This window comes from Desmodus rotundus, chromosome 3 (genome assembly GCF_022682495.2).
Source record: "Desmodus rotundus isolate HL8 chromosome 3, HLdesRot8A.1, whole genome shotgun sequence".
NCBI lineage: Eukaryota > Metazoa > Chordata > Mammalia > Chiroptera > Phyllostomidae > Desmodus > Desmodus rotundus.
The window spans coordinates 188,770,214-188,788,272 of NC_071389.1; the positions used below are offsets into that span (position 1 = coordinate 188,770,214).

The window sequence follows — 18,059 nt, forward strand, 5'->3', positions numbered from 1 at the left end:
TCATCTGCTCTCCATCTATGAGTCTCTCTGTTTCATTTGTTAGTTCAGCTTGTACATTAGATTCCACGAGAGTGAAATCATACGGTATTTGTCCTTCTCTGACTGGCTTATTTCACTCAGCATAACGTTCTCCAGGACCATCCATATTGTTGCAAATGGTAAAAGTTTCCTCTTTTTTATGTCCAAGTAGAATTCCATTGTGCAAATGTCCCACAGTTGTTTTATACACTCATCTACTGATGGACACTCGGGCTGCCTCCATAATTTGGCAATTGTAAATAACGCTGCAGTGAACACAGGGGTGCGTAGGTTCTTTCGAATTAGTGTTTTGTGTTCCTTCATTTATATTCCCAGAAGTGGGATCGCTGGGTCAAAGGGTCAAAAATCCATTTTTAATATTTAAAAAATATATTTTATTGATTATGCTATTACAGTTGTCCCATTTTTCCCCGCTTATTCCCCTCTGTCCTGCACACCCCCTTCCACCCACATTCCCCACCTTTAGTTCATGTCCATGGGTCATGCATATAAGTTCTTTGGCTTCTACATTTCCTATACTATTCTTACCCTCCCCCTGTCTATTTTCCACCTATCATTTATGCTACTTATTCTCTGTACCTTTCACCCCTCTCTCCCCCTCCCACTCCCCTATTGATAACCCTCTGTGTGATCTCCATTTCTGTGGTTCTGTTCCTGTTCTAGTTGTTTGCTTAGTTTGCTTTTGTTTTTGTTTTAGGTTCGATTGTTAATAACTGTGAGTTCATTGTCATTTTACTGTTCATATTTTTTATCTTCTTTTTCTTAGATAAGGCCCTTTAACATTTCATATAATAAGGGCTTGGTGATGAGGAACTCCTTTAACTTGACCTTATCTGGAAAGCACTTGATCTGCCTTTCCATTCTAAATGATAGCTTTGCCGGGTACAGTAACCTTGGATGTAGGTCCCTGCCTTTCATGACCTGGAATACTTCTTTCCAGCCCCTTTTTGCCTGTAAGGTCTCTTTTGAGAAATCAGCTGACAGTCTTATGGGAAAACTCCTTTGTAGGTAACTGTGTCCTTTTCTCTTGCTGCTTTTAATATTCTCTCCTTCTCTTTAATCTTGGCTAATGTGATTATGATATGCCTTGGAGTGTTCCTCCTTGGGTCCAACTTCTTTGGGACTCTCTGAGCTTCCTGGACTTCCTGGAAGTTGACTTCCTTTGCCAGATTAGGGAAGTTCTCCTTTATTATTTGTTCAAATAAGTTTTCAATTTGCTGCTCTTCCTCTTCTCCTTCCTACACCTCTATGATTCGGATGTTGGAACATTTAAAGTTGTCCTGGAGGTTCTTAACCCTCTCATTTTTTTGAATTCTTGTTTCTTCATTCTGTTCTAGTTGGATGTTTCTTTCTTCCTCCTGGCCACAGCATTGATTTGGGTCCTGGTTTCCTTCCCATCATGGTTGGTTCCCTGTACACTTTCCTTTATTTCACTTAGCATAGCCTTCATTTTTTCATCTATTTTGCAACCATATTCAACCAATTCTGTGAGCATCCTGATTACCAGTGTTTTGAACTGTGCATCTGATAGGTTGGCTATCTCTTCATCACTTAGCTATTTGGGCCATATTATTTTTTTTGTCTCGGTGGGCCTGTTATGTAGTAAGGGGTGAAGTCTTAGGTGTTCACCAGGGCGGGGCAACCCACGTCACTGTGCTGTGATGCTGTATGTTGGGGCGGGGTATGAAAGGGAACAATGCTGCTTTCTCTGCTCTCTGCTGGTTTTCAGTCACTTCCCCTGCTTCCCACAAGCAAATTGGGCCCTTCTGGTGCTTACCCCCAGGTGGGTGAGCTTGTACACACTCTAGGCCCCTGTGGGTCTCTCCAACAACCTCTCCTGTGAGGCTGGGAATTTCTCCCACCGCCTCAACCCCCACAGGAGTTCTCAGTGAGAGGTTTGAGGCTTTATTTCTCCACACTGGACCCCTGGGTTGTGTGTCTGTCTCTCTCCCCAGTTGTTCCTCCCGGTTTATCTGCACTCGAATGTGATACGCCCAGTCCTCCAGGTGCCACCTCACCAGGTCTGACAGCCACTGCGTTGCCGCAAATCCTCTCCACCCAGTTGTCCATCTCTGCCCCTCCTACCGGTCTGGATGAGTGTGTCTTCTTATCTCCTTGCTTGTCAGACTTCCATACAGTTTGATTTTTTTGTCAATTCTGGCCGTTTTTTGTTTTTAAATTTGTTGTTGACCTTCTTTTGGTTGTGCAAGGAGGAACAGTGTGTCTACCTATGCCTCCATCTTGGCTGGAAGTCTAGAGTTAGTCTCTCCCATTTTTAATTTTTTGAGGTATCTCCATACTGCTTTCCACAGTGGACGCGCCAGTCTACATACCCACAGAGTGCAAAAGGGTTCCCCTTTCTCCACATCCTCATCAGCACTTGTTGTTTGTTGATTTATTGATGAAAGCTGTTCTGTCAGGTGTGAGATGGTATTTCATTGTGGTTTTAATTTGCATTTCTCTGATGATTAGTGATGTTGAGCATCTTTTCATATGTCTATTGGCCATTGGTATGTCCTTTTGGAGAAGTGTCTGTTCAGGTCCTTTGCCCATTTTTTAATTGGGTTGTTTGGTTTTTTGGTGTTGAGTTTTGTAACTATTTCATAAAATTTGGATAATAACCCCTTATCAGATGTATTGGCAAATATGTTCTCCCATTCTGTGGGTTGTCTTTTTATTTTGCTGATGATTTATTTTTGCTGTGCAAAAACTTTTTAATTTGATGTAGTCCCATTTGTTTATTTTTTCTTTTGTTTCCCTTGCCTGGGGAGATATATCTGATAAAACATTTCTATGAGCAATATCTGAGATATTGATGCCTATGTTTTCCTCTAGGATTTTTATGGTTTTGGGTCTAACATTTAAGTCTCATGTTGTCCAAGATGTTTCTTAAGCTCTCCCCATTTTTTCAAATTCTTTTTTCATTTTCTAAAAATATTTTTTAAATTTATTTTTAGAGAGGGGGGAGGGAGGGAGAAAGAGAGGATGAGAAACATTAATGTGTGGTTGCCTCTTGCATGTCCCCTACTGGAGACCTGGCCCACAACCCAGGCATGTGCCCTGACTGGGAATTGAACTGGCAACCCTTTGGTTCTCAGGCCAGCACTAAATCACTGAGCCACACCAGCCGGGGCTAAATTCTTTGTTCTCTTTGGTGCTCTGCCTGAGTGTGTTTTTCTACCTTGTCTTCCAAATCACTGATTCAGTCCTCTGCTTCATCCAACCTCCTGTTTACTCCTTCCAGTGTGTTATTTATCTCAGATACGGCATTCTTTCTTTCTGACTGGTCCTTTTTTTATGGTTTCTACATCTTTTTTCATGCTGTTGAGTATCCTTATAAACATTATTTTAAACTCTCTGACAAACTGCTTGCCTCCATTTCATCTAGCTCTTCTGGAGAATTCTCTCGTTCTTTCATTTGGGGTCTGTTTCTTTGTCTTCCCATTTTGGCTGATTCTTTGTATTTTCCATCTTAGACGTTAAACTTCTCAGTCAGTGAACTGCTCAGTTGTTAATCTAATCAGGCGTCTGGCTTAAGCACCACAGGGTGCTTCTCACCCTATCTCCTCACTTTAGTCCCTTCCAGTTCTCTTTCTCTCCCTGTCTTGACTACTTGGTTATCAGTTTTGGTGAAAATACTTAGGGTTCACTTTATTATGACAATGGGATCATAATTCACAACTGAGCCAAACAGCATATTATTAGATTTCCTCACTTGTCCCTTTTGCTTTGTCTCCTGTCATTCTTATTTATGTATTTATTTTTAGCTACTTAGTACTAATTCCGCCTCGGATTTGCAGCAGATTTAATGAAATGCCTGTGAACACAGTCAAACTTCTCAGGCAGGTAATCAATCAATTCCACTTTTTTTTTCTTAGAGACATCCCTCGTTAAGCCCCCTGCTCTCCTGCGCACCTGGCCAGTTGCTCGCTCCGCCTGGCGCACAGCTGTCATCCCTTCTGCCCTGCAATCTCCCCGCCCTGAGTCTTAGTCTATGCCAGTCCCAGCGTTTCACAGGACCCTGTTGCCTGAATCCTCCAGGAAAAAAAACAGTCTACATTACAGAAAAATGAGCCATATGCCATCCTCATTCCTATGGTGTCTTATTTCCTCATCGTGATAAAACTGTCTTTTATCAGCTTTTATATGAAAGGGTATATGGGAAGCAAATATTTTGAAATCTCGCACTTCGGAAAACTTCCTGAGTCTGTCCTTACATTTGGTTGATACCGCAACCATATTTTATGCTCGAAATAATTTTCCCTCAGAATTTGGAAGGAATCACTTCTGGTGTTGCTATTGGACATCATTCGGATTCCCAATACTTTATATTCTGAAAGTTTTGGGGATTTATAATAACGTGCTTTGATTTGGGTCCATCCTACTTCAATTCATCATGCTGGGTCCTCAGCAGGCCCGTTCAATTGGAAGCCCATGACCTTCAGTTCCAGGGAATTTTCTTCTGTTATTTCTCTGATAATTTCCTTTCCGCATTGTTTGCCTCCAGTGGTCTACCTCTCTGTTCTACTTTCCAGGATGGCTCCTCAACCCTATCTTTTAACTGTTCTACTGGATTTTTGTGTTTCTGCTACTTGTATATTCTTAAATTCCAAGAGCTCTTCCTGTTTTTTCAGTCCTCCTTATTAAAGCATTCTGTTCTTACAGAACTGTAGATGCCATAGCTTCTTTTATTTCTCTGCTGACATTGGAGATAGTTTTTTGAGGCTTTTCAACTATCCCTGGACTTCCTTGGAGTGCCTTTGTTTTTATCTCTGCCTTTCACGTTAGACACGTCACTCAAATGTCTGGTGATCCGCTGCAGTCTACCCCTCCTTAAGGGGCACTGCACAGCACACCTGGAGCCCTCTGTGCACCTGCGCAGAGCTGGTGCCCCTCACTGAACCATGGTCAGATGGGAATACAGCTGTTTCACTAGAAGACCCACTAGGGTCAGCATATGCAGGTTTTGCTACGGCACTGAAGGCTTTCCCCAGAAAGACATTGCCTAATATTTTTCCTGGGGGTATAAGCCTGACTACCAGCCGTATACACCTAACTTGTGCATGTGCTTCTGAATTTACAGCCTCTCTGATTTAGTCTCTCCAGAGTAATTCTGCTAAGGAAGGAGGGGCAGCTACCTGGCTGGTCAACCTACAGACAAGGCTTTTAGAGTCTAATTGTATCTTATATATATTTTCAACCAATCGTCATTTCTGCTTTCAGAAGTACTTAAGGCCTCTAGTCCGTCCACCTTTTGAGTTTTTGAGGCTCAGATGGCGTGCTTCCCAGGGGTGCTCCCTGCCTGGCAGGCACTTCTTGGGTTTTAGCTTCTTTCAGTCTATTAGCAACCAGCCACCTGACTGCTATCTTAGGAATTTCTCACCTGCTGTCCTCTCTGCTCTCCTTCTTTATGTGGCTTTATAGCTTTTTATCCTTTTACTGTCACTTCAGTGGTTTCAGGAAGGAAGATGAACACATGTCAATCTACCATGTTTAACAGGAAATTCATACTCACTTCTACCTGACTCTTTTCACCAAATGTATAATGGACACCTTTCCACGTCAGTAGAAATATGACGGCATTAATCTTTGCCAGCCCACTGATATTCCATCCTGTGGCTAAGCCACACTTTATTTCATCAATACCTGGTTGCTAGGCCTCTAAGGTGTTCTCTTTTATTAAAAGTTCCACTGTGATTAGGATCCTTGGAACTAAATCTGTTGTGTACACCCTTAATCATATCCTTAAGTCCTGTCGGAGTCCTGTCAGAGTGGGAGCAGTCAAATGGTATGCACATTTCTCAGGCCTTCCGATAGCTATCCGAGCAATTTACTGTGAAACACAAGTGATGCCCTCGTCAGGTTAAAACACACACACACACACATACACACACACACCACCACATTTCACTCAACAATCTGACAAAGATTTGCTTGGAGAGAAGTGTGAAACGGGTAGCCAAATGAGGTTCTGTACATCTACTAAGTTCAGTAATTCCTATCACTTATATCTATTATTACCTGGGATAGAAAGAATCAGCTTTATTTCATAATTGATCCATGAAATAAAGTCAGACAACTGAATTGTTTTAATATACACATAGATACATGCATATGGAACATACACACACACACACGCTTCAATACTAACCTACTTACAACCATGGCAGTTATGACCGGCTCCCAGCCCGAGTGCAGAACGGTCCTTGTGGCTGGATGTTTGGCTGCTACTACAATCCAGATAGGAGTCAGAGCCAAGAAAAAGACACCAACTAATGGGGAAATGTAGTAATAGGTCTCTGAAATTAAAAAAGAGAGAGTATTTCCATTTCTGTTCTAATGTAAAACACGTAGCAAATGTAAATCTTAAAAATTTACCAGAAGATGTACTATCAAACATATTCCCATGCTATTTATTTTCTAAAACTTTCAAACAAATTTAAATATAGATAAAGTAAAAATATCAATGTAACCGTAAACTAATACATTAATTCAGCAAACATTGGTTGAAATAGCTATGCAACCGAGATGGGAATAGCAATAATAATAACAAGAACAATAGTAAAAAAGCTAACATTTATTTCACTCCTACTCTTTACCAAGCACTGTGCAAAATGCTTTATATTCAGCAACTCGTTTAACTGTCCTCACAAGTATGAGATGGACACTGTCATTTCTATTTAATGAAGAAACTGGGCCTAGTAGTCTATAGGGCAGAAACCTGGAAAAGAGGAAGCTATCAAGGAAAGAGCTCGAGAACTGAGTATCAAGCCATAGTATTAACTCCGCAAGACTAAGTCAAGAATAATTGGGGATTTGTAAACTGAAAAATCCTCGGAGTTCAACAAAGGGCAAACAGTCATTCACGATCTAACCCCCAGAGAGGAGAGGAGTCTTTGAACCCTGAGCACCGCATGCAGCAGACCCATGAAGGGTCGGGTCTCAGTAGCAGAGCCAGCTCTCGTGTAACGCCTGCTGTAGGTCCACCCAGCCAAACTGGAGCCTTGTGAGCCTCGAGCAGATCCACAAAGAACAGCCTACTGGATCAGAGTCCAATACTTCATAAAGGAAAAAATAGCGAGCCCTTAACAATATTACATTCACGGTGTCAAGCATCTGACCAAAGATTATTTTTAAGAATTCTAAGGATAATATTTGGTAGCATTTACAAACTTAGTTAAATACTCTGAGACATCTACTTATGTTAGACGTTTTACCTGTATCATAAAAGTATCCAAGTACTTAAAATAATCTTTATAAAGCTAATAAATTAAATGTATAAATGTAGTGAGTCTTGAGTTTTCATAAATATTCATACAATAAAAACAAATTTGGTAAGATTTCTATTTTAAAATCACAAGAATAAATCAACTACTTAATTATAAATTTAAAAATGGAATTAGTCCTGGCCCGTGTGTCTCAGTAGATTGAGTGCCAGCCTGTGAACTGGAAGGTCACTGGTTTGATTCCCTGTCAGGGCAACATGCCTGGGTTGCAAGCCGAGTCCCCATTGGCGGCATGCAAAAGGCAACCAGTTAATGTTTCTCTCTCTCTCTCTTTTTCCCTCCCTCACCCTCTCTCTGAAAATAAATAAAATCTAAAATAAATAAATAAAAGTGGAATTAGAAGACTGACATGTTACTTCATTGGGCTAAGTACAAGGATACAAAAAAATATGTACTGCCTCATTAGCATAAAACCATTAATACCCTGTGTCGAATTCTCAAATATTTTTATACTTAATTCTAAATCTCCCTTGGGTTAAAAACTGCCTGTGTCTTCTTGAAACAATTACATCATTCAGGACATTTTGGTAATGTCATTTTAATTGATCAAGGTTTTATTATTATCAAAGATTTCAGGCAGGGCATTCTAGATTCTTCTCAATGACTCTTAATACTTATTTTGTATAGAGGAGACTTCATAACTTAAAGACAGTTGATCTCCTACTCCTTGTAGTGTTCAGCCTTAGATTTAAGTTCAATGTTACTAAACTTTTCTGACATCTCACTCTGGCTGGTATGACTCAGTGGATTGAGCACCAGACTGCAAGCCAAGGGGTCGCTGGATCGATTCCCAGTCAGGGCACATGCCAGGGTTGCGGGCCAGGTCCCCAGTAGGGTGCACTTGGGGGGCAACCACACATTGATGTTTCCCTCCCTCCCTTCCCCTCTCTAAAAATAAATGAATAAAATCTTTTAAAACATAAATATTTCTGACATCTCACGAAATTCTTCAACCCTATTCTTACTCTTATCCCTAATTGTAGTTTGTATTTCTTTGTCTTCCTAACATATTTACAGATTTCACATATGACTAAAGATGTTTGAAACAGATAAAAATTCAAATTTTTTCTAATCACGTAGAAATAATTACTGTAGATATTAAATTAATATTCAAACAAACTTTATTCTCATGGCCTTATCTGATTTGCTATCACATCTTCAAATAATTATACTAATAGAATTCATTTAACTATTTACTTCCATTTAAAAGGTTTTAATGCTACATATAGTATCATTTTCTCTATGATTTTTTAAAAAATGAAAGACCTTTACTGAATAGATTCTAGTTCTCCTTTTTAAACCACTGGACGAGGATAAACAACACCCTAATTCGGAAGCGTCCTTACCTTCTACAGCAACTAAGGTTGCCAAGGGTCTCTTCATAGGATTAAACAGAAAACTAAAAGCATTGAGAGGCACTAAACACAAATGAAAAGAACTATTCTGCTAGGTCAGATCATCTTAGAATTTCATTTTCAGGTCAAGAGGGGAGCACCATGCCAGGCTTTTAAGTTATTCTCAACATCAAATCTCCGGAAGGTCATCTGAAGTTGAAAAAAAAACCCACCCGCCATCTCGACCCAAGAATCACTGCTCTGAATTTTTAAAGAGAAGAAAAAATTTCTCAGGAATGAAACTAAAAATAATAACTGTACAGTTCCTCAAAAACTGTTTTTAAACACTAAAAAAAAAGTGGGAAAACCATGATAAAAATAAAAGTATCTAAACTGACTTACTGTAAATGTGTTCTATTTCAATTTCCTAACAAAGCTAACATACCCGTTCCCACCAAGTTAGACCATATGTGTAACTGTATAGAATTGTCCTCCTCCTTTTCCCTGGGTAACTTCTAACCCAATTCTGATAGCTAGGAAAAAATTACAAATATTAAAAAAGGGAAGTGCCAAAACTGTCCTCTTCTAGGATGTCATTCTATAGATGTCATAAAGTTGAAGAATTACTTTTAGGAAACCATTAGTGCATATAGACAACAGCATGGTGATTACGAGAGGGAAAGGAAGGTGGGGGGAGGCAGAAGACAGTAAAGGAGGGAGAAATGGTGAAGGAAGGATTCTTGTCTTAGGGTGGTGAACACACAACGCAATATACAGATGATGTGTTATAGATTTGTACCCCCGAAACCTATATAATTTTATTAATCTATGTCACTCCAATAAATTCAATTTTTTAAAAAAGAAAACCACCAATGACACGATCAGCAATAGAAAAGGGTCAGTTAACAGCCAACCTTTACCCAATTCTAGAGATTTCCCCACTATGCTTTCTCCTGCCTCTTTAACCCACCACCAGTGGAATTCCTATATCTTCCTTATGGTTTCTCCTTTGATTCTAGTGCATAAAAGGAACTCGAAACTGCCACTCTCCAGAACATTTTCTCAATCCTTTGAGATTTTGCTTCTGGGCATGTCCTCAAAAACTTGGCTTATATAAACTCTTTAAAAACTTTTTTAAAAAGCTAGCCATCAACTTCTGCATTAACATGAAATCCTAAAAGAATGTCTTCCTTCTAAATGAAATATTAAAATGACCCTAATCAAAATAACATTTTGTACTAATTTCCAGGTGTATAAAAGGGTACTGTGGTAGGCTGAATAGTGGCCCTCAACGACATCCACATCCTAAGCCCCAAAATCTGTGAATGTTACCTTATATAGCGAATCCTTTCAAAGTCAAGGATTCTGCAATGGGGAGGTTATCCTGAATCATTACGGTGAACCCCAAATGCAATCCCAGGTGTGCTAATAGGTAGGCAGTAGAAGTACATCTGACTACAGAAGAGAAACCAATGCGACCACAGAAGTTGGGACTGAGTAACGTGGCTTCAAACCAAGGAATGCTGGCAGCCCCTGGAAGACGGAAGAGGTAGAGAATGGGTCTTCCCCTGGAACCTCCAGAAGGAACCAGCGCTGCTGACAATTTGATTTTAGCCCTGTATGTCCAGAGCATATCATTTTGGGCTGTGGCCTCCAGAAACGAGGTTTGTGGTCATTGGTGACAGCAGCAAGAGGAAACAACTACAAGTGGAGAAGTAAAACTTGGTGGGATCTTAAGCCTAGCTAATGCCTATGTACCTTAGTACCGATTCCGTGGTACACGTCAACTACAGACAAGTCAGGATTAATACAGCTAAAGTGGTCGAAAATGCTATGATTCCGCTTCACTGCCGAACATAACCGCCATCTTTTTGATTCACGGCTTTTACCTTTTATTAGATTGTTAGTGGCATTTCACAGCTACTGTTACGAAACTGCATCAAGAGCATTTATTATTCCCACCCTAAATTCTTCTGAAATATGTAACTGCTGTGTGTGACATCTCTGTTTGCTAGCTGTTTCTGTGGAAACAACAGAGCAATGGGAATTGGAAGCTGTAAACAATTTTTTAAATGCCCTTTATAATGACCATCGGGATTTCCTCACTGAATTGACTTCTAGTAATCACTCTAAGATGGTACAGTACTGAAAAATGCTGAGGAAGAGTGACATGCGTGATAAATTTAGATTCTACTCACATCACCACATCAAGGCAGTGACATTCTAGAGTGTCCTGTGAATAACCAGGTGGCATCCCTGTGAGTGTCCCTAGGACTGAAGCAACAACCCAAGGCTGACTGTTGCTGCTTTTACAACTTCAACTAGCCATCTTTTTAAGGTTAACCTTGAAGAATGAGAATCAATCAACATTTTGCTTCTCAGAACTTGCCCAAAAAGAGAAAAGCTGATAATGTTCAAATCGATAAAGACCATGTACATAGGAGGATTATACAGCCATGCATTTAAACAATTGAAAAAGAGTTTTTAAAACCTTAACATTATGCAAGCAAGAAGAAAGAAAAAGACAACGGTTGTATACACGCATTTCAGTTACTGGCCCGACTTCAGATCTTTTTAACAGCTTTTATATATTGTTACCTGTTTAAAGACTACTGTATGAACGAATAAATGCCTTTGCATTTTCTCTGCAAGTCATTCCAAAGCATATCATAGTCCAGGACTTAGATTACTCTCTAGGCTTTCTATTTCCTCTTCTATTTGAAATAGATCTTTTCTAGCCATATGTTGCCATTTTAGTTTTTCCATAGTGATACTAATCTCCAGAAACTTTCTGCTAAGGCGAGATACCCTAGCAATATTTCCCTATTACTAAGTCCTCATCAAAAGGATCATTTTTTTCTTATAATCTTTTATGTTACTGGATAGATGCCACGACACAATCATTCAGAGGGAATCAATCTTCTATTTTCCATTCATCTACCACTTCCTGAATAACCTCTACTCACATTAACTGGGTAGCTTTCAAAAGGAGTAAATCATGTGATAAAGCACAGTTCACCTAACATCCACTATGGGGTGCTACAAAAATAAATAAAACAGGTTTCTCCTAAGAAGCGTAAACCCTCACAAAGGAAAGTGCTACATTTACACAAAAGGCTGTAATGACCGCCCGAAGGTAAGGAATGTCCTAAGAGAAGTATCAACAAAGTGCTATAGGAATCCAGAGGAGAAAAGGATCACTAAGGTTGGGGAACTGTATACCTTTAACACTGAAAAATGCTGGTTCCATGTAGCTTTCATGGAGTGGAGGGGAACGACATAAGGAAGAAAAGAGAAAAGTCACAGGCTCGTATGAGAATCAGTAAATGGGCTGGAGACAGTGGTACAAGGAAGAGAGGGGCAGGCTGGGCCTTGAGAAGATACATTTCTGAGGACTCTGTTCATTAAGCAATAAAGACGCAGGATAACTCCAGAAAATAAAGTCAATAGAAGTGAACAAAGCTCTTGGGCTTGTTTTGTCTTTTTTTTTAAATAAGAACTGGAAAGGTGAGAAAGGGGAAAAAATATGTATTTACTTCAGATATCAGAAATCAGCAAATTTTATCAGGATTAAAAGAAAGTCCACAGGCCCTGGCTGGTGTGGCTTAGTGGACTGAGTACTGGCCTTTGAGCCGAAAGATCGCCAGTTCAGCTCCCAGTCGGGCACACGCCTGAACTGTGGGCCAGGTCCCCAGCTGGGGGTGTGCGAGAGGCAACTGCTGGGTGTTTCTCTCGCACACTGATGCTTCTCTCCCTCTCATTCTCCCTCCCCTCCTCTCTATCTAGAAATAAATACATAAAATCTTTAAATAAATAAATACATACATACATACATACATAAAAGGCAGCACGTTGAACAAACGTCGAGTGAGTCTTCAAAGCTAACATGTATCAAAGCTAACAGGACATGAGAGGAGCTTTTCAAAGTCATTTCTGAATATCTAAAATTCTAAGTGACACTTTTCTCAACGTCTAGTTCTTTGAAAGCCATATAACAATACATGGCCTCTGTTTATAACCAAAGCCTACAGCTGCCATGAAATCCGCATTTTATCTCTAAAAACTTCTAAGTGTTGAACATTATTCAGGAATTAAACTTTGTTCTAAGAACCAGGCATCTCGGCAGGATGAAGGGGTCTTGGACTTTGAAGGTGCCTGCTCTTAACCTTTGTATTCAGAATACCATTCACGCAATACCAGGCTTACAACTGCTGATCTTACGAGGCCCCCTAGTGCTCACAATGCAGACTTCAGAACTTCAAACACCCACACTTCAGAAAACCTCTATCATACCAACTGTGGAATCAACCAGTAGCTGTGATGCTGAACCAGTGCACTCTGGGAGTGCAGCGCTCAGCCACCAGCTGAGCATCCTGTCGCTCAGCTCGGTTCTGCCTCTCCGTGCAGGAGGACAGCATCAGATTCCACAGGAGACACCCGGCACTGAGGGCAGGATATCATGACAAGAGGTGTCCCCGTTGTTCTTATTGCTCTGAAAATGTCAAGGGCTTTGGGAGGCTGTGAGCCGGGACCCTTGAACAAAGACCACATGTATGTGAGAAATGCATTCTGATCATCTGAATGACCAAATATGTATTTCTTATAAATCACATCACCACAGTAGCCCATTAAAAATATCTTTTTTAGGGAAATAAATGATGAAATGTAAAAGATGCTGTTTTCATTAATTCATCTCGAGTTATTGTGAGCCACCTTTCATAAGACAAAGCCTAAGCAAAATTTAATAATAAAATTATTTTTCAAAATTATGCTCTCTGATGCTATCATTCCATTTCACTTTATTTCCTGATCCAGTTAAACTGCTAATGTATCATCTATAACATTCAAAAATTGAAAGCTTTAGATGGTAACACATTATGATTAAGTCTTTTATAAGGCAAGTTCAGCACCTGTATAATTTTAAAACATAAAATTTGAAAAGCCACCATACATTATTTTCTTCTAAAGCTGATTTATCTTCTGGAATCTCATAATTAGATGTGTATCATTATAACACTGTCTTATTTATTACAATAGCATTCTTCAGTGGTATTCGTTTTCCTTAACCTTTTTAAGACTGTGGCTTTAACTGAGGAGACACCCTGGTATGCGGCAAACAGCTGAGAAACGTGTTAAAATGGCTGTGTGGTCATTTAAGCCCCACGTCTGCAGTGAGATAGCTTTCTCGTTTATGTAAGTACGGGAACCCATCCCCAGACCTCTGGCTTCCCCCCATCCCCATGCCCACCTCCATCCTCAATGTTCCTGGCCAGACCCACAGAGTTTCTGTCCTCTTAGGAAGAAACCCTTCACCCTCTTCTACCCTCCCCTTCTTCCCTCTTCCTTCTTCCTCAAGTGGGAAAGACTTACCTAATTAGTGAGACTAGGGAAAGGGGCATGAAGCATGGCTAACTCCTCCCTTTCTCTTTGGGGATGCAGCCCAGTAATGAGAGATCCCCCTCCCCAACACAGTTGGCAGCCTGTCCTGTGGGGGTGAGGACCACAAGCTGTCCAGCTATCTGCCTGGGAGTGGGTGAATGCGTCTAATTAACATAGTAGGAGAACAACATTTAGTCACATTCTCTAGTACCAGCCACAAGCTAATATTTTAATCCCTGACTTCAGCATCAGTTTCTAAATTGTGTAATAATTTAGAGGAGAAAAGTATGACCAATTACCACCCAAGAATATACATTAGAGCAGATTATCCCTTTGGTAACATAACTCTCATTTTCTGTGCTTTTATTGCCGAGGAGAGAAAGGAATTGAGGATTATCCTGCAGAAACTTGAATTTATATCATTCCTTGTACATTCCATAGCAACAAAGAAACACGACACCTATGGGAACAAGATCTGACATGCAGGCCATGGGGCAGTCAACAAGAAGTAGTTGTCCTTGCTTCTTGTTAATTGCCACGCTGGTTTCTGATTGGGGGGAAATCACAAATTTTCGAGCATCACCGTAACCTTGTGTCCCGGGACAGCAGTACAATGCACGTATCAGAACACTGGGGGACTGCTTGCTGGCTGCACATTTAGAGGAAAGGGCGGAAGTCACAGAACATGACAGACCGTGTTCAGCCTTCCTACCAGTAGTGGGGAACATACGTAACCTGTATGATCCTCACTTTTCTCACCTGGAATTAGAGATGATAAATCTTACAGAGTTTTAAACTCTATAAGAAGAAAATGTACGAGAACCATAATACATAGTAGGTATAGAACAAATGGCAGTTATTGGCCTAATCAGTCTCAACCACAGTTCTAGTCAGAGGAAGGCCACCATGGATTCATGGCATTGTTATAATAATATTTATTTAAAGAGACTCAATAACGTATTATATTTAGTTTTAAGTCAACTTACCGAGACAGGAGTACAAACCCTGACTTATCCAAGCTAATATGGCAAGTGTTATAAGGTCACCAAAACTAGCAGCAATGGGTGTAGCAACATTATCAGGATTTATGCCAGTCTTCTTTGAACCAACGATAACACCAACCATTATTATTCCTGGAAGAAAGAAACTTGTTATTTTTATCCTATAATTGTAAAGACAATCAACCCCCTAAATACTGAAATATACAGGCTGGGCAAACAGCATTTCAATTCCAATTACACTGCGAAGGCAAGCTGACAACAGCAAACGAAACATTTGACACTAGTGCTCCAGCCCAAAGTCTGTCAACAAATTCCTGGGGGGGGGGGGGACTTCTCACACCAAAGATTTGAGAAGTTCAATGTTGCATTTAGACACCTGAGAACTACTGTAAAATAACATTAATGCTGAAGTTTCAAATTTAGTAACATGTACCAGGTATGTCTGAGATGTAATGTATTTGTGTGTATCAAACCCAAAGATTTTATTTTAACCTTCAAATAAAGCATGAAAATATCAAAGAAAGGTAAGGCATATTTATATGCACAGCAATTGGGAAGACCACCAGTAAAAACAGATTTGTTTAACGTTGTGGTAGCTAGCAATGCTTGCTCCATTTTATTATGGAGAGTATTAAAATACTAAGAGGAGGGGGTAATTAAATTTTGAACAGGAGGCCAGAAGTTGTCTTTGTAAAAGACAGTTCCACGATCCAAAGTCTTCATCTAGGAGTATACAGCTGAAGACTAGAAGAGCAAAATGCGATTGTGCACTTATACTTCTAAATCCCTACTTTCCTCAGTCACAGAAGGGGGAGGAAAATGATAGTGCTTACATCTACACCTAACTGTACACATTTTCCCATGCCAACGCACTCATTAAAAGGATGCAGAGGAGGGACAATTCAAGATCAGTTTTACTTGTGTGCCCGTCAAAAATCAATATGGAAGCCCAAACATGGCTATAATAAAACAGGACATCACAGCGTTTGTAGATTGGAAATGACTCTACATGGTTCTCTTCTAGCAAACTAGTGGAGTTTGTATTAATAAAGATTTTTAAATGATACTCCAACTGAAAATTTCTAATATAGTTAATTTTTTAAAAACTTCTGGCTCTTTGAAATTCGATAGCCAACAATCTGCTATATTAAGCTTATGGTTTATATTGATATAGCCACAGAGATACTGGAGAGGATTCTTTGAAATCTGAAACTTTAAAAAATATCTGCAGAGCCCTGACTGGTGAGGCTCAGTTGGCTGGACATTGGCCCACAAAGCAAAAGGTTGTCAGTTCGATTCCTGGTCAGGGCATGCGCGCGCCTGGGTTACAGGCCGGCGGTCAGTTAGGGCACCTGCAAGAGGCCACCAATCAATGTTTCTCACACATCGATATTTCTCCCTCTCTTTCTTCATTCCCTACCCCTCTCTCTAAAAATAAATAAATAACATCTTTGTCTTAAAAAGTTGAGAAAAAATAAAAAATTCCTACAGAGAGACTGCTTTTGGAACTCGGAAGTCTAGGAATCCTTGTTGCTGACCTGACAAGCCAGGACATCCTCAGCATGATTTCCCAAAAGCAGTTTCCCAATTAGGTTAAGAGAAACAAATGGCTGTCGGAGCTGTTTTCCTGATGTTGTCTGGGAACTGTACCAGGGCATACAAGGCCAGGAGGCAACTCAGCAAGCCTGTTCTGCACGACAGTTTACACAGAGTAAGTACAAATATACCTGAAATAAGATATTTAAAAAGTTTGTAGATGACTTTTTGAGGTTTTTTGTTACGGACATGTATCATTTAAATAAAAACAAGCCTAATCTGGGGAAATAAGAGATGGGAAGAGCAGACGTCTGTAAAGCGTACTCACCCTGCAGAAGAGATGCGATGAAGGCGGTGGCTACGCTGCTGGAGCACAGAAGTATGGAATGATCAAGGTAGTACTTGCCCTCGGGAATCCAGCCCAAGATAATTGCCGCCACAGCCGCTAGGAAACCAACCACAGTTGCTTGAACCTAAAAAAAAAAAATCATAAAATCCAACAGAATTATTCATTCCAAAAACACATTTTTTAAAAATCTGCTCATATAAATATGCATATAAGAAGTCAAAAGAAAGTATTGCATACGGTAATTTAGCTGCCTTACCTTTTAGAGAAGCTACTATACAGGGTCCAGCAGAAAGAACGCGTGCTCAAGCGTGGTTGGTAGGGTAATAATATGGATGTAATAATTTACAGTTTTAATTTGAACATTTCACCTAAAATGTCATCTGGAGTGCTTGAGAGAGATATTGTCATGTTACAGAATTACATGCTCATGATTTTGTAATAAAAGAATTTGTAATAAAAAAGAGGGTGTTATTTGTGCCGGACCTTGTATTTTCAGTTTTAACATTCCCTAAGGCAGTGGGTTCTCAAAATGCACTGATCGGGTGGCACTAGGTATGGAATAGGGTCCGGGAACCTGTTCCTTAACAATTAGTGACTTTGAGGGTACAATCCACAGATGGTCTAAGAAAAGCACACAACCCACAAAATTGAAATCTGAAGCTAGAGGCAGTGTTGGCAAGAGAATGGATGTTATAATCCACTGCTAAGAGTTTGACTCCTGAATATAGCACTTAATCTTGTGGCAAATTATTCAAATTCATTCATTCGACAACTATTAACTTAGCATCTCTATGTATCAGGCACTATGCTTGGTGTTGGGCTGCAACCGTGGTCAAAATAGACCCAGTCCCTGCTCTCAGAGAGCTCTTGGTCGGTGGGAGAGACAGACATTAAACCTTAAATATAATCACAATCATGATTAATGGTATAAAAACTTTAGCTATTAATCTGAAAAATAATGACAACATGGAATCTAAAAGGGTTATTTTGAGATGTAAAAGCATTACATGAATACATAAATAAAATGCTTTCCACAGTGGTGGCATAAAACAATACTGAAAAAGAACCCCAAACCCAGCAACTAAGAAAGTAACACTGGCTGGGCACGCTTAGAATTGTATTAGTAGAATGTCAA

The 18,059-nt window shown here is 40.0% G+C and overlaps 1 protein-coding gene across 3 annotated transcripts in view; it reads right to left on the bottom strand.

Annotated features, from left to right (window-relative positions):
* SLC41A2 (solute carrier family 41 member 2) overlaps positions 1 to 18,059 on the bottom strand; it is an 87,013-nt gene that overhangs the window by 39,303 nt on the left and 29,651 nt on the right. For all 3 annotated transcript variants that reach the window (XM_053921991.1, XM_045187148.3, XM_024579470.4), the window contains exons 5-7: positions 16,904 to 17,048; positions 15,025 to 15,171; positions 6,191 to 6,338 (exon numbers count right to left, since the gene is read on the bottom strand). In XM_053921991.1, the coding sequence (XP_053777966.1) occupies positions 6,191 to 6,338; positions 15,025 to 15,171; positions 16,904 to 17,048 (440 nt within the window). The remainder of the gene's footprint in view (positions 1 to 6,190; positions 6,339 to 15,024; positions 15,172 to 16,903; positions 17,049 to 18,059) is intronic.